The sequence below is a fragment of the Pogona vitticeps genome, chromosome 5 (genome assembly GCF_051106095.1).
Source record: "Pogona vitticeps strain Pit_001003342236 chromosome 5, PviZW2.1, whole genome shotgun sequence".
Lineage (NCBI taxonomy): Eukaryota > Metazoa > Chordata > Lepidosauria > Squamata > Agamidae > Pogona > Pogona vitticeps.
Window position 1 is genome coordinate 49,443,126 of NC_135787.1, and position 23,261 is coordinate 49,466,386.

Here is a 23,261-nt window from a genome sequence, read left to right on the forward strand (position 1 = left end):
TCTTTATTCTCCCATTTTAATAAGAAATAAGAAAAGAAAAGTGTGCTGCTTATATGCAGCCCCACAGCAGTTAAGAAATGTTAAGAGCATTAGGAACCCCTTGTTTCAATTCTGAACTTCTAGTTCCAACAGATAAAGTCCAGCAAATACTTTCTTCCAGCCACATGTTCATTTAGGGACAGAAACAGATTTTAGAGAGAGCCCTTGACTGGAAGAGGGAATTCCTTAAGCAATGGATGAGTCTGAATGTTATACCTCAAGCTTCCCTCCCCTCTGGGATTATCCAGATTTGCTTGTTTTGCTTGGTAACTGCACTTCAGGACATAAAGAATTATTTTCAAGCCTGATTTCCCATAATGGAAAGACTGCCTCAGTCACCCATGCAACAGTAACATGCTCTCAGTTCTAATTATGAGCCAACATACTTACTGTGTGACCTAAGTGCATAATCATGACCACCACATCAGATTGCTGTGGCATCCCCACACATGGAAACATTGACCAGGAGACTGGACCCTGGTTCTAGTAATGCAACCTAACAATGCATTCACCCCTTTTAACTGTCATTTATCAATTCATAGTCAGTCTGTTATGATATACAATCCTGTCATCAGCTTCACATATAGTATGTCAAACCATGCAGCTGCCATCTGATATATATGCAGTGATCCACACACACACACACACACACACACTCCATACAGCTTTATATTTGTTGCAGCTGAGTTTCATTTTGTTCATTTCAACTCTGCTTTTAATTCAGGTAATCCAGGATTTTGTTCCTGTTTTCTGAGATATTAGCTAAAATCCTATTGTGTAGCTATGTCTGTGTAACTCAAAGTTGCATAAGCAGCTTCACAATTTGTGACAAGGTAGAAGTCATACCTAGCAAGCAGTTCTACAGGAGTCGTCGTGCAACTAGTTGCATAATCATTGCACAATCATTCAGTGTAGACTACATGGGCGTAAAACCCTTCTGCAGGTGTAATTTATGTAATGCCAAGTGCAATAGGATTTCAACCATTAAATATTTCTCCTATTTCTCCTATTTTTTTTGTCAGCGAGAGATGTAATAATGTTTCCATCCACCTCTTCATCTAGGTCAGTGGTTCCCAACTTTGGGTACCCAGATGTTTTTGGAGTACAACTCCCAGAAATCCCAACCAGATGTTCATCGACTAAAAGTCGAAGAACATTCGGGGACCATCTGTTGGAAACAGAACATCTGGGGGACCATCTGTTGGAAACCTTGCTTTGTTTGTCAGCAGGTCACTGATATAAATTTTGAAGCCCAGACAAAGCCCTGTGGAACCCCATCCAAAACCTTCTTCTAGTTTGAAGTGGATCTCCATTTGTAATTGTCTAAACATTTGCAAAATTAGATAATAGCATCACCCAATCCACAAATAAATAGCTTCCTTTTATTGGGGTAATTTAGGCCACAGTTTTGCTAAAACCCTCCATTAATCTCATCCACCACATCTTCACATTCACGCTTTTAAAGGAGCGGTGATCAATATGTTATTGGGAAAAAAGCAAAGTTTCCCTTGTCTCATATTCTCCCTCCCACATATTCATTCAAGTCTCAAACATATCATCATTAGTGTATCAACTGAAGGCAAGAATATTTAAAATGTAAGGGGTTTATTCTCCTTTTATCAAGCATTTTCTACATACAGAACATCCACATGGAATAAGATAGAGAAGAAAAATGTATGAGATGGACTACTGTAAATCATTGAATAACAGACAGTTTACATGGCTGTTGAGGTTTTTTGTTTTTTGCTTTTGCTGACAATGGGATTTTTTTTTTAAAGGATTCATTAGCTGGAAATGTAAGTCAATTTCTTTTGTTCAACCAAATCTATCTGCCAGTTACCTTAAGCAAAAGAGAATTCTACTGTATCACAGTGCAGGTTGCTACTTACACACAAGAAAATACAGTGCTAGGCAATCTCATATTTCTAAGCAGCTTTACATATTGGAGTAAAATTAGAGAAACATTTCTTGCATTGAATGAACGGAGGTCAAGACGTGTCATAGCCTGTTCCAGTTAAACTCAGTTCTTTCAAAAAATAAAAGAAATAATAATTATCAAACTCACATGTGTTTTAACAGAAGAGCTGAAGGAAAAGTTTCATTGCTACCTTGAGTGCAGATATTGTTTCTCTCTTTCTAGTGGCTACAACGATTCTAAATTTTAGAACCTTTATTATTCCTATTGAGATGTGTGCATAAGCAATGTCCATAACTGAAGTTGTAAATCATGATGCTGAAAGAAACGATATAGAAAGACAATACTTTGAAGTCTAATGGCAGGAGTGGGGTAGAAAAATTTATCAAAAGTAGTGAGGAAAAGCTGGTATTTGACAGTGTACACGTAAAGGCTCTATATGTAGCAAAGTGATCCTAAACACATTCCCTTAGCAGTTAGTCCCAACAATGTCAATGGGCCTTATTTCATTAAGAGGCTTGAGAACATGGCTGAAGATTGTAGTTCGATACACACCTGGGAATAAGGAGCATTGACCTCAGTGGGATTTGCTTCTCTGTGTCCATGCATAGAATTGTGCTATTAACTCCCATCTTTCAAAAGCTGCACTCTTATACCTACTTACCTTGGAATAAGTCCCATTGAATTCTTCAGGACATATTTCTGGATAGAAATGTATAGGAATGCAGTGTAAGTTCTATTGTTATGCAGATTCTTTAAAATGCACGTCTAGTAAGAAATTGTCCTTTTAAAAAATAACAGTTTTCTTGCCAGTATAAGTGAAGCTTGTTATCGGTTTGACAAAACATGTTTTCTTCTAAGTAGATAACTATATTGTTTCTTTTTAGTAAAACCAAAACTCCTTGTTTATACCATTCTTTTGCACATGGGGAGATAAACGATTGCCCACCTCTGCTACGAAAAAGGGTCAAAGTTCTACAAGCAATTAACAGAATTCCTAAAAACTGCAAATAAAACCGTCTTCAAATGGTAGTAATAAAAAATGACAAAACAAGATGTTGTAAATATATTTTTCCCTTTGTCTTAGAACCATACTTTACAATGGTATGGAGATGAAAAACTTGAGATATCAAAACCTTCTTTTCAGGGGCAAAAGAAAGCCTCTAGTCACAATGGGAATACAATTACATGTTTCCTAGGCTTTGCCTTCTTTATGAGACATTTCCCTTCAAGGCACAGAAAGATTAAAGAGTGGACAGGGCAGAATGTTTCAGTCTGAGAAATCTAAATATATATGCACTGTATAACCTAACAATTCTATTAACCAGATTAAGCCAATGTGATGAATATTATTAATGCTCTGAAAAGCTTTCATTTTAAAAGGTGTTTAGTGTGTGTCATTTCCTCATACAGAGGGCAGTTACAATTTTCTTTTTTCATTAAATGGCCAATCTGTCCTAAGGAGGTCATCATTAATATACAGAATGTTATTCACAATTTCAGCATCTTTTATGTCACTAAAATTGCATCTTGGTCAACCACACAACATGTACAGAAGGGTCTAACTTTTTTTTTTAAGAAAACAGTGACAATTAAAAGGATGACATTAAGTGCAATGTACTGTAAAACTATTCACTCATCTGTTATCTAATATGGTTCCTTATGCTTCTCCAACCCAAATTACTGTGTTTCCTCTCTCAACTTCAGTAATTTCACAATTCAGCTTGTTGAGTCGTCCATCTAGAATAAACAAGGATTCCTTGGATGGTGTCATCAGATATTGACCAAAGAGTCCACTGCCTTCAATTAATCGGTTCTTACTGTTCCATGGCCATTCATCTGGTTTAAGAGGTTCCTTAAGACTCTTCACCATCTTCACCTTTCCTGTGCACAATTCTACGAAGAGCACATCAGTTTGTGTGGTACAGCTACCAAAGATATTATATTGATGAGCTTCAGTAAATGATGCTTGAAAAGCAACATCAGATATGTGCAAGTTGGTATGAATGTCGAAGGCATCCTGGATCTCTCCTCTGACTGTAATGGTCTGGACCCTCATGAGACCTTTCACATCATCAATGCTGACTAGATAGTGACCATCTGGAGAGACATATGGAGTTCCCGTCACATCACCATTATATCCAATAATGGAGTCAGTAACACTGTCCACTATTAGCTGTGGTAGAACAGCTCCGGTAGTGTCGGGCTTACAGTTAACAAAATAATATCCACCAAGGTGTGTGTAAGCCAGAGACTTTGGAATACAATTGTAATCCTTTAAGCTAATTGTCTTGATGTATGACATGGTTTCAAGATCAATTTTCTGAAGTAGAGGTTCATCTTTGTGAAGGATAAATCCAAACCTAGAAATAAAAGACAAAAAATAAAGAAAAAATCATAATGTATAACATGTCCTATAAAAAGCAGCAATTGCTTAAAGGTTTGTAGAGAAAAATACATTCATGAGTACACCTCCCTGTGTATCTGACATGAAGTTCTTGCACACATATTTTCACTTGATTATACCAGATGACTGCTCAAACAGTATCAAGCAGTTTTGTGACTTAATCTTATAACTAACCAATGAATGTATTTAGCCAAAATGTTCAACCTGCGGTATTATCTCAGTGATTAAAAACCAGGCTTTCATCTTATCAATTAATTCTTACCAAGTTGCTGTTAAAACTTACTTCTTCACAATTAAAGTTCAGTTTAAGTAAAATATTATCTCTCAAAAACACATAGTTTAATTTGAAAATATTTACCATGTAAATAGGTAGAAATAAGGATAGATTACTCAGGTGTAACTGGTTCTTCGAGTGATCGTCTGTGTTCATACCATTGGGTTCTGTGCCTGCATGAACACTCCCCATAGAATTGTCCAGAGCTTTAGCCTTGAGGCTTCTTTCCCTTGCTTTTACTGAGCACAGTTAACCCATGTACCTCACTCCCACCAAGTCCAGCACAAAAAAATTAAATTGAAAACAAAAGTGGGTGAGTGAGTTGTGTGAACACAAGAACCACAGTTACAGGTGACTAACCTTTCCTTCTTTGTTGTGTTGTGGCCAGTTTCACACAATTGGGTGACTAGAAAGCTCAGTTTCTTGAGGTGGGTTGTGAAGACAGGACTGCTCCACTGAATGAAGCTTCTCTCTGGGCTAAAATGATTTACAAATGTGAGAGGTTGAGACCATGTTGCTGCTCTGAACCTGACTTGAATATCATTTCCTCTCATAAAGGCTATTGGAAACAGCAATCATGTCTTTTCTAAGTCATTTTGTGGTGACTAGGGATGGGCCTGAACCAGAAAAATGACAAATCAGAGTGGCTCCCCATGACCACAAGCCACACACCATGCCCAAACACCAGAAAAAGAAACTGGCTTGTTGTTTGTTTTTCCAGTTCATGCCTGGGGAAGGGAAACCTAATGCAGCCACCCCCACTGCCCCCCTCCTGCCCCCCCATCACGTGGTCCCTACTTGGTCCTGTCTCCTTCCTCCTTTGCCATCTTTAAAGATGGCTGGCCTGGCTCCTGGAAGGAGCTGGATGAAGATGGCAGTGGCAGAGGCAGGGGGGCATCCATTTTGCCGAAGGAAAATGAAGTGCCAAGTGGAAAAAAAGTTCAGCACTTCATTTCATTTTGGAAAAATGCCGTGCACAAACCGAACCACGAAACAGCACAGTTTGTGGCTTTTTTCCCCCTCTCTCCCCTTCATATTGTACTTTGTGGAGGAGGTGTCAGGTCTTAAACAGAAGAAGCTCTTGGTATTGGGAGCTTTGGTGATAATGATGGAATACTTTGTACAGATGGGCTGCATAGCTCTCTATCTGAAACTCAACCAACATTTTGATCTTCTAGCTATTGGCTTTCTGTAGATTCCACTAGCTGTGACACCATTACTGACTGCACCTGAGGCAACAAAAATTTATTCTTCATTTTCTGCCTTTTTTGGATTGTTTGATTCAATATCTGTTGAACTCTTTCATTTGTTTTTTCTGTGAGAGTCAGTTTTTTTTTTGTCAACTTCAAGGTAACTTCTGAAGTCAATGGAACAATATTGTTTTTAGATGTCATAGTTTGTTCCAGAGCTGGTGATTTTTTTAGATGCAGATATCTTTTCCCCCTTTGTAGTGGCTTTTTAAGATGTTGATTGTCTAAGTGTGGTATTCTTATTTAAAGAATCTGTTGCTTTTAAAGAAATTTTCCCACAGATACAATCTTAAATAGGACTGATTATTTTTTCAAAGTCAATTCAGTAAATCCTCTGCAGATTACAAAACTTTTAACTAAATGTGCTCTTCCTAAGCAAAATAAACATTGCTCATGTCCATCTGCTTGAGGTATTTTTGATCTACAGCTAGAACAGTATGCCATGGAGGCAGATGAGGCCATGAACCATTAAGATTCAAACCCTGGTTAAAAGGAGGGGGAAGGAGGAATGATGGAACAACGAAAACATGTTTTAGTTCTCCTCTCTCTCTCTCTCTCTCTCTCTCTCTCTCTCTCTCTCTCTCTCTTGGTAAAGCCAACAGATGAGGAGAAGGCAGGTAAGGGTAGGTTTAGAAGCTATTTACAGAAACTTTTTATGGTCTCTAAGCTCCAGAGCAAACTGAGGATGTCATTGCCAAGACAGATGAAAAAGGACTGATATACTGTAAGTGGAAAGAGCATGCACAGTGAAAGCAAGGGAAAGTGACCTCAAGGCTAAAGCTCTGGAAAGTTCCATGGAGAGTGTTCATGCAGGCGGAGAACCCAACTGTGTGTAACATAGATATCATGACAAAGAATATAGTCTTCTGGATATGTATAATTCCAGTGAGATCATGTTACCGGCCAAATCTGGATCTTAAGATTCTCTGGCAAGAAATCAGGCACAGATGCAACCAGCTGAACCAAAGGCCCAATTTTATTGAATAGCAACAAAGAAAAGGTCAGCTGGGGACTTCTCTTAAAAGCAGAGAAGACCCTGAAAATACAATGTACAAACATTTTATAATGATACAAACAAATAACCATAAAGTACTACATTTCTATTGGTCATTTGTACCCAAAGTTTGGATCCCACCTTTCATTGGGTAGTGATGCCAACTACACCGATCTGTTTGTTCCCCATAGATATGCAGATTGTGTGCCCATGTGTCCTTGGCCTATGCCCAAGATGCACCTGAATGTCTGGGGAAAGAATCTTATCTTTGGTATGTTTATGTGTAGGCTTCTTGGGCCCTGATGTATGGCCTTCACTTTCTGGCTCCCTGGTGTGAATGTTTTGGCCTGTCATCACTGGTTTTCTCCTGCCTGCATTCCAGGACCAGGCCATCTGCCATTTGACAATTTGCATGAAAAACTATTTTCTTTTTGACCCTATTACTGTCTTTGCTTCTAATGTTTGTGGTTTTAATTTCTCTTTTCTTTTTGTCCATTTGATTTTACTGAAACATATATGGTTACTGTAAACCTACTATGGTATCTTACCTCCAATTCTCTAATAAGTTTCTTTTTTGAATTCCATAAGGTCTCCATAAGAAAAACGATAAAAGGGCAAATTGACAGCCAAGAACATATCTTGGATTATCCCCAGATCCTGCATTTTCTACGTTGTTCATGAAATATAGTGAATAATACTGAAAGGTTAACACTGAAAGGTTATACTGGAAGCTTTTTAATTTGGTGCTATGTATTTTGGAATAATAGCTTGATACATCAGTATAACAGTTAGTTGTGAAGTATATACATTGCACACAATTTGACAAAAAGGCATGGTGGCATCTGTGAGAAGCTGGGACAGAGCTGGTGGAGTTAGTCCCATTAACTCTGTTGGATAGTGCTAGCTCACATTTCCAGGAAAGCTCTCCTCGTTCTTGAAGGAAAAGAACTGATAAAGAAACAAACTGATGTACATGTACAGCCTAAATTAATGACAACAAGCAATTTAACAGGTATTGTTTACATGGCTACTTGTTGCCACTGATTTAGGCTGTCCTGCCTTGATAAATATATCAACAAGGGATTTTTAAGCCCTGTGAGATTTCTTGCCTCCAGATGAGAGTGGGACAAGAAGGGTTTTTTAAAAAAAGTATTTGTAATTTGCACAAATTGTGTCAGCACAAAACTAATATCCTTTCTCTTTGATAAGGAAAGCTTCTGCACAGAAAGCAAGCACAGAATGACTGGCTGACTGTTCAAAATGACGCAAACACCCTATCTTTACTCCTTAAAAACCCATGCAACAAACCAATAGCCTTCACAATTTTATGTTGTTGGGTTATGTGTGCTGAAATATTGCTTGTGTTAAAGAATTATCTGCACAATTCTGCTTAAGCTGATTTTCTTTTCTTTTTGATAGTTCCATAGAATACAACATCACAGAAAAATGGAAGTAATCTTTGTTTTGTCACATACAGTGGCAAGACAAGCAAGGATTGACATGCCTGTTACCATATTTTTCTGCAAACATATTTTGACTTGTGGCTACTTGTGGCTATATATGAGGCCACATGAGGGTGTGCTTCATGTTCTCCTGTTTTTTGAACATTCTCCATTTACTTGTATGAGGGGAGAAAGGTGCAATAATGGGAACCAGTGAGGCACAGTTGTCTCTTGTCCACCAGTTCAAAGTGCCCTCCATTTTCTGCCTTTTCATTCCTAGAAGTAATTCTCCATTCTTTTTCTACAGTCTACCATTTCTTGTTTTTTATTTCCTTGTTTCTTATCTAATCCAATTCTGATCTCTGTGGCTGTGGTAACATTAAAATGGTCTTGATAGCAATTGAAACAAGCTGTGTGAGAAACCACTGAGCACTGGGCCAAGACTGCTGATAGTAACCAATTGAATAAAGATAATTAACCAGGCTGCTAGTTATAACAGAGAGCATAGAAAGAATCAGAGGCTATATCACTTCCTGGGGGACACCACCAGGACAGAGCTGTTGCCCTCATAGTTTCCCACTTTACTTTTAGCTCCCCACAGCAATCTGGTTGACCTATGTAAACCTGTGTCTGATTTAGCTGAGTTCTTACACTGCTGATGACTTACAGAGAGTCTGCACCTCATGTTGAGTTTTACAATTAATATCATATCTGTGTCAAGAATTAAGGACAACCTTTCCTGCATAATAGCTTTACCTACTTTGACTTGCAGTTGTGAGACAGCATTAACAAATTTCATAGACAGGATTATTAAATGACACTTGACTCCAACCTGTGTTTCTCATAATGCTTTGGATGGAAACCAGCCAAACTAAGTTAAAATAAATGTAAAGTAGTTTTAATTTAAAATGGTTTTGAAATTAAGAAGATTAAAATCCCATTTGATCACATGCAATACAATTTTTCTCCCTCTTTGATAAAGATTAAGAACAGCTTTGGGTCTGATTATTCTCCAACCAATGTACATGCAAATGAAGGATGATACCATCAGTAAAATGCTGCAAAAATATAGAGAGAGTGAGTTTCCTTGTATAAGTTGCAAGTGGATTTGCTGAGTAAAACTCCTACACATGTCTTGTTTCTTGAGGGAAGGAATTACTCTCGTTTCTTTCCTTCCCATCCAATAACTTATATTATGATCAGAGCTTGGAAAGATTACTATGACTTTTAGCTGCCACATCCCAAGCCAACATAGTCACTGGCTGTGATTAATATAAACTATTTAACATGAAATCCTATTTAAAGTGCAATAATGGTTGGTTGGCCTTCCAGAAGCACATACATTGACAACATGATGATGAGCTCTACTGAACTTCAGCATCATCCCAGAATTTCATTTTGTCATGAAGCTGATGTATCTATGATTAATTAGAGCTAAGAGTATTAAATGCAAGATGCTTGCTGCTGTCTGCATAGCATGGGCAATGTGGTACCTAGTGGGTGTTAGTTCTGTGATATAGCTGACAGCATTTTTGAAGCTTCTCATGCTGTATGATTATCTTGATACACAGCTGCATGCTGCTTTCTCAGAAATAGTGAAGTGAGGCAAGTGTTGCATTTATCGATTTGGAATAATAGGATGTAGTGCGTCAATGGTGCATAAAAATCTTCACAACATCGCTGAGAAACATTGCAGACAGATATCTTTACTCCTTACCGCAATGCCTCAGACTCAGCTAGCACTCAAACATGATAAGTGTGGTAACTGTTCTCTACCCTATTTCTGCTGGACCGATAGATAACTACATGATCACCTAAAACACAAGTAAAGATAATGGGAGAACTGTGGAACTCCAAAAACAGACCAGGCCTAAGGCCTCAAAGTCTTACCCCAGTGACAAACAATAGAATTTAAACTTTGACTGAAGGGTAGAGCTAAGTTTGGGATGATCATCACCAGCTGAGGAGCAAACTATTCTACCAAATGCTAATGGCACATCCTTGGCAGCTAATCTTTGCATAAATTGGATATTATAAGAGATACAACACTGCTGCTGTTCTATGTATTTCACCTTCAGTTTGTTCACGTCAACTGCAATGTAACATGGTGTGATGTCCTTAGCCCAATCACTGGCAAACTTGCTCCAATCCATGTGCAACACAAAGAAACAGGGTGCTTGTAGTGAAGGGTGTGTGTGTTTGTATACATTTAGCATTATCCTCACAGATTCACTGCTCTTTCTAGCCCCACCATTGCTGTGTATGTCAATAGTTTTCTGTCCTAGGGGTGGTCCCTGCTGCAGAAAGTGTGCTGAGCACAATGACGGTGGCAGAGGGCCCAGTGCAATTTTGGAAGTGATGTAAACATACATCACCTTTCACCACAGATACTCCATAATGCAAGAGCATTTAAATAGGCCTGAAAATACCACATGGCATGTTGCTCATAATGTGTGGAGAGTCTAACAGTGTTGTGCCTTCTTCTGCTTTCACTAGTCCACAATGCTAGGATGAGAGGCACTGAAAGATGAGCACAGCCAGAAATACGGAGTTTGATCCTCCACTGTGCCTCCATGACAGAGACTGGACTCAGTTATCCATAGGGTCCCTTCCACCTCTGCAGTTCTAAGATGATGATGAAGAAGAAGATAACACTCTATATTTTGTGTTGTATATTAAAGAAGCAACAGCAAGGACACAAAAAACCTGTGGAGAAATATACCAGGTCACGTATACAGCTAAACTGAGATTGATGACGGGGCCTGCATTAAAGCCCTGTCCCCAGCACTACTCTGGATCTAGCAACATCTTTGTTTCTCACACATTGAGCATGAAAGTCGGCAGAGGGCTCTAGAACTACATTCAGTTATCCAGTGTCAACACTTAAACAGTCAAGAATCCTGACAAGGCAAGGAAACTTCTTCAGAACTTTGCATGTACCAAAGGCATGTGGTGACAGTAATGGGTGGACATATGTCCCAATCCCGTTTAGTCCTATACATGAATGGCTGACTAGGGACACAGAATGGTGGCCATTTTGTGTCTGTTCTGCTAGCTGGTGCCATCGTAGAAGTGCAGATTTAGCTAGATAGTCAAGAAATGTCTCCTGAGATTGGTGGACTGTCTCTCTAATACAGCAAACACTGCATCAGTTTTCATCTGGTGACAAATTTAAAAGATAGTTAACATAAGCTCTGAGGCCTGGAATTTTCTTGTTGTCACTGAGCTACAGCTGCTCTTCTTTTTGTCTGCCTGAATGTAAATCTGAAGTAATTGTTTTCGTTCATGCTCAAAGGAATGCAACAAATGTACATTGGGCTCAGCCATGCCTGCAGATGTATTTATTGGACATCAGTCTGTGGGAATGCATGCATTTGGAAAAACGTAAGAATACAAATTGGATGGAGGCTGATTTTTGATCTAGTCTGCTATTTGGTTTGTGTACCAGCACGCATGGAGGCAGTCACTGTTGCCCCATTCCAAGCATCTTTTTAATGGCAAATTCTGATGGTGTTTATCTCAACAGAAGTGTTCTTCTATTCCTTTCTTTTAAAAATTAATAGACAGGATATGGATCTTTATAAAAACAGAATTGCAATGCTTATATGCTTGGGGGGAGGGTGTTAAGGGAAAGAAGGCTAACTATTTATAAATTCCCAGTCAAGAATGAGACACAATGAAGCCCAAGAGTCTGTTCTGAATATAGCACGCATGAGCAAGAAAAACAGTTCATTTGTTTCTAAAATGTGAGAACTATGTAACATATGCTGGGAGAGGAAATAATTTGAAAAGTACCAGTGCAGAAAATCCATCCATCACAAACATTTTATGACAACTACTAAGTAGTGTTGTGAACATGCAGAGCTTCACTTTAGCAGGAAGAAACTATCAATAGGAGTAATTCTAAAGGTTTAGCCTATCTTTTTCCCCTCATCTCTGGCTTGCCTCTCCTTTCTTCCTGTCTGTTTGCTTCACTTTCTTTCTTTATTTGTAACTCTCATTCGTCCTTCTTGATGTAAGCAGACATTCCACATGTGGTGACTCCATATGTTTTTCTACTGACTGTAACTATAGACAGCAACTGCAAGTAAAGATACTTTTTTTTCACTTAAAATGCTTCCAGTGGGATTTTAACATATGAAGTGCCCATTGTGAAATGGGGTAGGTTACTGTGATTTAAGGTATTTTCTCATGCTTTCTCTGTGTGGTTGTTGGTTTTGTACCCCATACTCTGCTAACTCTAAAAGGAATTAACAAAATTATCCAAGATCAACTGCAGATAGTACTGTAGCAATCTGCTGAGGTGCTGGTCGCATACCAGACTTTTAAATGCCAGGCTATGTGATCTGGTTGTGCTGCACCAGTATTCTGCAGTTGGAGTTCTATATGGTAAATACTGAACAGGATATTGACCATATTGCTGGTGAAGTCAATTTTATTTTCCCCACACTTCCATTGTGCTGAAGTCTGGAATGGAGCCTTTGGCTCTAGAATAGACGCCCTACCAAAATTTCTCAATTTAATTCCCCCTGTCTCTGGGAATGAACAACTTACTGGTTGTGAAAGCTTAGAATTTAAATAGAATTGAATTTTCTGATGATTATCCTGTTGCTTAAATATGAAGTAGAGGGGAATTTGCATAAGCACTCCACACAAACACACAAACACAGTCTGGCAGACTCCTTGTTGCAAGACCAGTCGTGACACTGATCTCACAACCAGTATGAGAATAGCCATTAAATAGGGAATCTGCTGGACATGGGAGACACTTACATGATTTCTGTTCTAGTCTACATTTTGGCAACAGCACACTGGCCCCAGTCTTTAGAATCCTTCATTCTTATTCTCTGAAGTTCTAACAGAAATGGAACAAGCATTTATAATATTCAAAGAAAAGATATGCTGTAACTTTCAGAATGCCTGTAAGAACTGAAATTTAAATAAATTCTGATTGTGTATTTCTCCTATGACCGTTAGCACTTCAGACACAGGGAATGGGTTATTTAGAAGACAGAATAATTAATTCTATTTAAATTCTAAGCTATCACACCAGTAGGTTGATTGTTCAATCTTGCACTTGTGAAGGAAGCTACTGTGTTATGTTTGGAACACCTGCTAGAAAGATTAAAGCTGCTAATGATCAGGAATGAATATTTTACAATTAGTATTGCTTTGAAACATTGTATAATATTATAATTAAATCCTTTAATTTATTTCAATTATCTTACTTTACTTAGATTGATGAACCATAAAGTTGACATAACCTGCACTGCAGACTTCTGAAATATCTTTCTCTGGGTATTCTTTCTTTGTTCTATATAAACATGAAATGCATGTCCAGTATAAGACACTGACATGTGTGGGGAAATTAAGGGCCCTATTTTTGGTTGTACTGATACAGATTACTAAAACCGTAATGAAGCAGAGATTGCAATTAGAGATGCTTTAAGAAAGCTCAACAAACTCTATTCCAGTTTTTCTTTAATCCCATCCATTAGTTTACACATCACATATAACTATTGCCTTTAATCCCATTCATTAACTTACATATCACTTGTATCTTTATTGAAACTTGGATACTTTTTCAGTGATCCTTCAAATTCTGATAGAGACACTGCTCCACAGATAAACTCCATTGCTGAAATCCTGCTGAGTAACAAGGCGGTTGTAACCTGACATTACACCCATGATAGCTACAACTGCTCCAAGGTGGGAGTGCTATCCACAAAGTGCTTCAGCTGGTGCATGGCACAATTGGTTGAAACAGGGACCTCATGACAAATTACATAGTTGACTAGTGGATTCCTTGTTGCTGGGATGGAACACATGGTGTAACATTAAGAACAGGATTCTGGCCAATGAATCATGGCACCATTGCAATAAAGGAGAGAGACTTCCAAAATATCCACTGTGTAGCAAAACTATTCATAAAATATATCACATACTTTGTCCTTAAATATACTGAGGACTATTGCTGATATTTGTCTCCTTATTAAATCCCTGCCATGTAGTCTTTAATAGAGGGTTTGCATACCTTCCACTTCAATGTGTTTTGAATTATTTGTCTGAATTGTTTGATTTATCCAGTGGGACCTTGACTCTTTGTTGATACCAGTAGAACTGATGGAGATGTCCAATGCACTGTCTAGTCAGATTAAACTGGATCAGTTTCAACTATTATGGCCAGAGGATGTGAACAAGGCACTTGCATGCTGCAAAGCCACCTCCTCCTCTCTAGATCCTTGCCAGTTATGGCTCTAAAAATCAGGAAAGGAAATGACAGTGAAATGGGCTACTCACATTGTTAATGCATTTTTTCAAGAGGGCCATTTACCTTTCTGTCCAAAGGAAACCATTGTAAGGCCCTTCCAAAGAAATCCAATCTAGCAATGGATGATCTTAACAAGTATAGGGCCATTGCCAACATTCCATTCCTGGACAAGTTGATTGAGAGGGTGGTAGCTGAGCAGCTGCAGTCTAGATCCATATCAATTGGGGTTCATACCACACCATGGGATTGAAACAGCACTGGTGTGTTTTATTGAGTTCACCCAGCTGTGCCCCTACCTGGTTAAAAATGCCTAACAATAGTGGTTCGTGCATTGGTAATCTCTGAAACAGAGTACTGTAATTGCCCTTGAAGTCAGTTCAAAAACTTCAGCAGGTACTTCCTGTGGCAATGCTTCCTGCAAAGAATCTGCCACAATGCTTCTTGAGGGTGGTAGTCTCATTGCCTTTCTTGCTCTATAGAGGGCACCACTCCTAGAAAGCACTGCTATATTCCAGCCTAAATGCAGAACTGCCTTGGCACAGGAGAAGATCCTGACCCTTTGGTCAAAATGATGGCAAAAACAATGTCTGAAAGGGTGGGAGCCCAGTTTGGTAGTTAAGGATTGGTCAGGGCCTCTTTCCAGCCCAAGAGAGCAATGCAGGATGAAAATATGTATGGCACTGCAGGGAAGAAATCCTCAGGGAAAGAACAGCTGAGCCAAGTTCCATGCTGGAAGAACTGCTAGAATTATTAACCGTCTTCTGTCATTCTGGAATCTACAATCATCAAGAAAGGTACAGGGAAAAACTTCAGACAGCAATGCATCTGAAGAAGAAGAAAGGTCCTTTCTTGCATGTAGGCTCTATTTGTAAACATAGGTTTCCTAAGCCTTTTGCTTGTGCATACAGCCTACATGTGAGTGGGATTCGTTTTTTCAGACACATCACTGCTTATTCCAGCAGAGCAATAAGGAAGGGGATGGGGCTTGTTTCTGCCCTGTAACTATGCTGATTGTTCCAGATCATACAAATGAATAGGCCTAAAGTCTGTACCTTATTAGATGTCCTTAGATTTTGTTGATTGACCTTGATCCTTGCTCTGTGTTTGATCATACTCTTCGGTTACTCTTCTCTAACTTGTTTGATCTCTAGCTGGTCTTTATTGGTTTGAGCCATGAATTGTTCCTTGTATCTAGATTATTTTCACCTAATGTATTCTCCTCTAGCAGCATCTTTTCTGCTTGAATTCAAATTTCCTTGACCCTCTGTCTGAATTGCTATTGTCAGATTTATGTTCAGATTCTGGCAGCTGAGATACTGAAGAGTTAAGAGTTTACTACTGGAGATGGAATGACCCAAAGCAAGTTATAGCAATGATTTTTTTCCCAAATGCCCACTTCATGGAGGGGAAGAGGAGAAGCCAGGGGAAAACTGTGTTCATTAATTTGGTCATGGCTGCTCTCCTTTACAGTACTTACCCTGCTGAAAAGGCTGAATTGGAATCCAGCTGACTTCTAAGCAGACAAATGCTGAAAATCTGGAAACACAGGCTTCCTTTCAATGTGTGAGTGTCTGTGTGTGATGGGGGTACTGTTATGAAATTTGAGTTTGATTCATGTTAGCTTTCCTTCACTTGCTTTGTGATGTGTTACGGTAGGGGAGAATATCAGTGTATTGGGGGGGGGGAGAATATGTGTTTCTTTGTGTGTTTACTCCTGTAGGAAGTTGGAAGAATGTATGGGAGAAGGGTGAATGTTTGTGGACAAGTCTTAATGTCACCCAGCCATTGCTGGTAAATGTAGAAAGCATGGTTCTTTCACTTTTTGAGAATGGATTAACAAAGTGCTGGAGTTGATGCACTCACAGATAAGAAAAGTTTGATTCTATAGTGACGGTGACTCATTATATTTACAGTGGTGCCTCGCAAGATGAAATTAATCCATTCCACGGTTAATGCCGTCTAGCGAAAAGTTCGTCTTGTGAGGCACACTTTCCCATAGTAATGCATTGAAACTTAATGCGTTCCTATGGGAAAAAAAGTCCAAAACAACAACAAAAATTAAAATAAACTCACTTACCAATTCAATTTTCTAGTTATATGATTTCTGTGTTACTCATCCATTATGATTTGATTTAATACTTTTATTTGATGCTTTATTTGTTGACTTTTCCCTCTCAATGTCCACAGATGACCACATGCTTGAGATGTGAGAATGTTGTATTTTGGAAAACCTCTATAAATCAAACTGTTAACTCAAGGGTCTTGAGTTAAAAAACATGATCTTTTTATCAGGCTTTCCAGCAGCCTCAGCAGTGAGAAAGAGAAACATTCTTTGGTCTGCCCTTTATTCACAGAAACCGAAAGCATATGGTCTACTACATTCTGGGAGAGTGCAGGAGATGTAGAGGGCTATATTTGGTAGTGTAGTACAACGATTTGAAGGTGTCAGTATATTTTGTCCTGATTTTGTACAGAAATGCACTTAGCTATTAAACCTCTAGGAAAAATAGTTAGAAACCCTTTCTATACTGCCACTGCTATTAGGGATTTTTACCAATGACTGATGACAGCTTCATTTTAATGGACAGTTTTTCCATGCTGCACCTCATTTGATGGATTTCTTAGCTGCAGTTAATTTAAAGCCCTTCCTGTCACATTTCTCAGAGGATTCATTTTTTATTTAAACCAGCTCTCAAAGTTCTCCAGAGCAAGGTACAATTTGCCAAAATGGAATTCCTTCATTAGAGAACAAATTCAAAGGTATAGCTAAAGAGCAGGGAAAGGCACAGGGAAGTATGGCTTAAAATTTTAATACATGGATGAATTTAATATTTTGTCAGAGGCTAGTAAGATTATAAGTCTAAAAAAACCAGAATTCTTTATAATGTTCAAATAAGCTCCTTGAAAGTGGCTTTCTGTTGTGTGTAAAGGTGAAGCTAAGGTCAGAAAAGGCCAAGAAAAATGAGAATGGAGCTCATGCATTTGAACGAACTTACAGGAGAAAGAAGGCAAAAAAGGTTGCAGTCTGCATTATGATGGTATGAAGATAAGAAATATGCTTATTATGGTTGGATATCTCCAGGTTAAGCAAAGAAAGGATTATGGCAATCTAGTTTTCTGTCAGTTATCATACAAAGTGCAAAATTAGGGATAAAAGTGTCATTACTACAGGACTGGGGGGCTTGGAGACGGAGACCCTGATAATGTTGGACTCTAGTGCCCCTCAGTTCCTGTTACCCAAACCACTGGTTCATCAACATCTGGATCACAGCTGGAAAAAGTTACTTTTTTAGTCCACCAACTCCCAGAGTTCTACCAAACATAATGGCTTCTGGGAATCATAATCCAAAAAATAACTTCTTCATGTCTGATCTGACAGGCACAGCTTTCCCAGGCCTGTGCTTAACTTTAAGCCTGTCCAGACTGGCCGTTTTGGGTGGGGGTGTGTGGATCAGGTTAAAGAGATTCTGGAGAGATTTTTGGGAAGAGTGATGTGGCTCGCTTCTTCTGTCCCCATAGCAAATTACCCCTTGTAGTGCAATCAATTGTTAAAGTAGAAACCATAAATAAGGAAGGGGAGAGAAGGGAGAAGGTGAAAAAGAAAGAATGGGAGGAAAAAGGGTTAGGACAGAAAGAAGCAAGTGGGGAGAGGAAAGAAGGTCCTGTCTGGATGGGGAAGGAAATGAAAACTGATAAAAGCAATGAGGATTGCAAAGCAGCCAAGAGAAGGCAAAGAGTACTGAAGCAGTAGGTGAAACTGCCAGGAGAGAAGGAGAACATATGGATGGGAGAGTAAATAAAAAAGACAGAAAATGGGAAATAAAGGAGGAAAGAAAAAATAGCGGAAAAGAAAGGGGGAGTGTAGCAAGAAGGCATAGTGTACGGAACTAAGCCATGAGACACGCAGGAAAAGGGCAGAGGGGGGGGACCATTGCTGTTGCTGCCCAAAGGTCACTAGCACTCACTCAGTCCCTCACCCACACACAGCATATTATCCGCTGTGCCTGTCTCCAATACTCAGTTGCCTCTGTGGAAGGGTTCAGTGCTGACAGTGCTGGCTGGGGCATCCAGAGCTGACAGGGAAGCAAGGGGTTGCTTCCCCTGACCATCTGCATAGCTCTTAGAATGGAAGGATGGCTTGATCTAAGTAGAAACACAAGCATGTGTGGGCTTCCCCACCCCCAGTTAAATCATTCCTTCAGTGAGCTATATATTCTATTTAAATGCTAGTGTGGACAGGCCCTAAGACTATAAATCTTCTTTGTCTTGGCCTTCTAGGTGAGGACAAATAATGTTTTATTTTCCTCATCCTCTGTGAGAACTAGTCTAGAGTTCCTGCTGCTATCAAATTAGACTTGTCTTTCCCACAATCCGCAAATCCTCCTTGTTGTGCATACTCTTGATGCATGCTTTGCTTTTCAAGGGGAAAGAAATGTCTGCAAAATCCGGAAACTTAAAACATATAAACAAAAGACCTTTGTCTCACTCTCAGCTGTTTACCAGGATAGCACCATTTCATTCACTGAAACTAACAAGCAGGTTCTTGTGATGTCACGGGGGAAGCCCTTGGACAAATGGTGTAAAACCCAGACCTCCAAACCTATATCTTGACCAAAATCTAAGATGCAGCACTCTTGTGGTTGATAGGAAGTGAGCAAACTTCTCAGCCTGTCAGATTCCTCCTTGTAGGATCCAGAGCCATAACTAGCAGTTCTGGCACCTGGGAGTGTCAGATTATTTTCCATACACTCGACTCTGCTGCATGGGTACAAGCTTCCCCATCCCAAGGAAAAAGAAAATTACATGTACACTTTGTTTTAAAAAAGGAAAATAAATAGAATCAAGAGATGTTGCTGTTTATTTCCCCAATTCTGTACTGTACCATTCTTCCTTGGTATCTCTAGTTTAGAGAAAGGGCAGACATTTATTTTTCCTAGTTGGTTCTTCTCCTAGGCGGAAGCAAACTTTGCTTTTAAATATACCTGCACAGAAGCATTGCGGGCATGGGGTGTGTGCTAAACATTTTTCCTCTCGTATTATACAAAGCACCCCTCTAATTCATTGCAGTTTTCTCCAATCTGCTGCTGCCTTCAATAACTCATCCAAGCTTCCAATTTACTTATACAAGAAGTCCTCAATATAATAAAAGATGTCAGCAAGAATTCTCTCATTCAGCTCACAATAGCCTACCACACATTGAAAGGAATGCATAAATAGGATTGCCTTGGTTTATACATATGTAGCAATACAAATAGAGAGGGATAGCAATGGACTAAAATATACACTTTCCTATTCCTAAAGCACTCACTTTTGATTTGTTTGGAACAAACGTCCTTATCTCCTTTTCCCATTCACCTTCATTTATGTTCCACTTATCTTTAGCTCCTGTACAAAAATCCATATGCCTAATCATGTAGCACAAAGTCTTATCTAACATAATTGTAAAATATTTTCACAGAAAAATTCAGATCAACATGATAGAAATTTTAGGAGATTGTTAATCAGGAATACAATTAGCATTTCTTGTGGATCCTTGTCTAAATAGCATGGATTTCTGCTAATGTGGTTCATTAATAGAATGATACAACACAGACATATTTGGAAAAGGTTATAATCCCCCTTTTTAATAAGCTGCATTGATTTTTGCCAAGCTTGTTACCCCATACTGTGCTTTGCTATGTTGGCTATACTGGGTATTTTTAACTATACTAAGAACTGTCTTTCAAGTTGCACTACACTTTATGGAGTTAAAAACACTGCTTAGGAGAAGAGACCTAGCATTGAACTCTGCCTATTTTCTCCCACTTTATCTACTTTACTTTAAAGCAGTTATCAGGGGCAAAAGGTGCAAAAATCATACCAAATTCACCACTCTAATTCATAATATCAGAAACTGATTTTTTTCAAATGTTCCTAAGTATTACAGTAGTATTACATGTAAATCATGCACATGTGCTAAAGAATAAAGAAAGGCTTTATTTTACTACCATGGAAATAATCTCAGGGAGGGCTAGGAAGGCTGTGGTCCTCCATAAATCTATGTACAACTACTGTCATCTTTCACCTTTGGGCAGACTTGGTACAGTTGATAGGAATTGTTCAACAGCATCTGCGGAACCACCATTTCCCCAGCCCTGCTGTAAGAGCAGGATTTCCACACTTTAGTTTTAGAAGATAGTTGCTATAAATTGTGTTGGCACATCATTAATACTACCATAAAATTTCTGTGCGAAGCCTAAAGCCACCATGACCATTATGCCCTGATGAGCATCAGAGTTGGCTTCTATTCTGGGTCCAGCAGATTTAGAAAAGTAAATAACTCAAAGGCTTGAGCTGTTACAAACAACATTTATACGGTAACAAAATATGGTATGAGAGCACAGAACATGCACCAGAATAAATAGTACCAGATGCAACAAATACACTATATTTTAAAAATCTGTTTTAAAGATTTCCTCTTCCCTTTTGTTGGCCTTTTGTTAAAAATGTCTTATCCATGTGAAGTTTCTGAGCTGTCCCAAAGGGAGGAGAAAAATCAAAATGAGAACAGATGCTTCGATTTTTTGAAATTTCTTAGCTCTGTCCCTAATAATTATATGGCTTGTGATGAGCTGGCACATGATTGCAAATAAATAAATGAACTAAGCTGGCTGTTCTTTAAAAGAACACTACAACTCAATGACATTACCTGTGAATAATATGCATTCCTCAACATTTAAAACAATAATGTAATTTTTGAAAACAAGACACTTGTTCCTTCTTTTGACTCCTATTATATTTGAGCTATCCTAGCCTCAGTCTGCTTTGTATTCAATTCATTCTTCAAAATATTTCATTTCATTTTTACTACAGAAGCAGTCAATACAGACAATATTGAGCTAAATCCAATTGTTAATTCCAAATAGAATAGACACACCAAATCAATGGCACTTTAAAAAGTATTGGCTTAACCAGCTGCATCCATTAAATGGGCATGCTTTAGCTGGGAATAACAATTGGATATATCCCAATTCTTTCCACCTATCCAGATGGCTTCTGTCTGAACTCCTTACCTGAATCATACTAATTTCCCCCTGAGTTTAGGTAAGCAAAGGTCTAACTTTGTTATTTAGGTAACCAATGGCAAGTTAAATATGGTAGATGAAGAAGTCAGAGATGAAAAATATGGCAAAGATAATAGCACAATTGAATGCTATTCTTAGGGTGAATCCAGTGTAATATCAGAATGAATATTACAACACATATTTTCATATTCTCCAATGCATTTTACTAGACACTGAGAATGAAAATAAGTTAAAGAGTACCAAGCAGCAAGTTTCACAGAATCTTAAAATTCTACAAAGTAATATGCCAGAATAAAGATGTTTGAAGAAGACCACAAAGGTCCAGTGGCAAAAATGCAGCTAGTAGCAACAAAAGACTATCTATGACAATAATTACAGACTACGAGTACAGATGGGGACAAATAAAAAAATGGCGATTCATTTTGATCCGTTATTCGTCAAGATTAACGGATCAACAAATACAAATATACAAATATTCTTCGACAAATTGATGGATTGATCTGTCAATTCATCTGCATTTTAAATGGCTATAAGACTGGCCCCCAACCAGTTAGAGATACCAAATCTGGAGGAAAGTTTCCTCAAACGCTTTTCTACAACTCCAAAAAGATTGGTGAACATTAGATCACGGACCCTCAAGTTATATAGTCACAAAGAGGACCCCCACAGGAAAGCTCCGCCCACGTTACTTAGAGAATCCAGAATCCTATGTCTTTCACCAAGACGTTTGCCAACTTTGGTGAAGACTGGATATTGGACATTTGAGTTATTCACCCACAAATTGGTTCCCCCCAGGAGAGTTTGCCACACAGCACAGAAGCCCATTCTGCCTACCAGCCACCGATCAACTGATCAGAAGCCGATAGCCAGCCACCCCAACAGCCTACCCCCACACCCCTTCCTTTGCCTACCTTAGCCCCCACCCCACTCCCACTGACACCCCCTTACCTTAATAGCTGCTGCCAAGGTCTCCATCAGGCCTCCACAGCCACAGTGTATAAAAAGGGAGATTGGCTGCCTTTTGCAGAGATGGCAGCTGTGGCTTCCCTGCCCTAAATGAAGCCACAGCCACCATCTTTGCAAAGGGCACCCAGTCTCTATTTTTACATGCATGGCTGCCAGGCCAGAAGACCTTGGCAGCAGCAATTAAGGTAACAGGGTGTCGGTGGGTGTGGTGTGGTGTGGGGCCTAAGGTAGGGAAAGGAAGGGGGTGGGGGTAGGCTGTGGTATTGGGTGGCTGTGTGGGGTGGCTGCCGCCCTTCTGCTGCCAATCAGCTGAGGACAAATAAAAATGGGTAAATATTCATCCCTTCATATTTGTGGGGGTTTCTGGGACCAACAAATATGGATTGACAAATATTTAATAATTCAGCATTATTTGTTGGAAAATCCAATCCATTTTTATATTTGTCCCTATCATTAACTACTAGTCTTGGACTACAGAAACCTGTGTTCCGACCTCTAGTCACCTTCCCTCATACAGTTTTTGTGAAATAACATGTGATAACCATGTCCAAATCATTCTGAGTTCCATATGGGAAAGGGGAGGTATGAAATTAACAAACATGAAAGATCTGGGAAAAACTCTACAGCCTCCATTATACT

The 23,261-nt window shown here is 39.0% G+C and overlaps 1 protein-coding gene across 4 annotated transcripts in view; it reads right to left on the reverse strand.

Moving 5' to 3' along the window:
- Positions 1–1,627: 1,627 nt before the first annotated feature.
- The window catches only part of FSTL5 (follistatin like 5), a 478,043-nt gene continuing 456,409 nt past the window's right edge, over positions 1,628–23,261 (reverse strand). For all 4 annotated transcript variants that reach the window (XM_073001505.2, XM_073001502.2, XM_073001506.2 and 1 more), the window contains one exon: positions 1,628–4,317. In XM_073001505.2, coding sequence (XP_072857606.1) covers positions 3,615–4,317 — 703 coding nt within the window. In that variant the 3' untranslated portion in view covers positions 1,628–3,614. The remainder of the gene's footprint in view (positions 4,318–23,261) is intronic.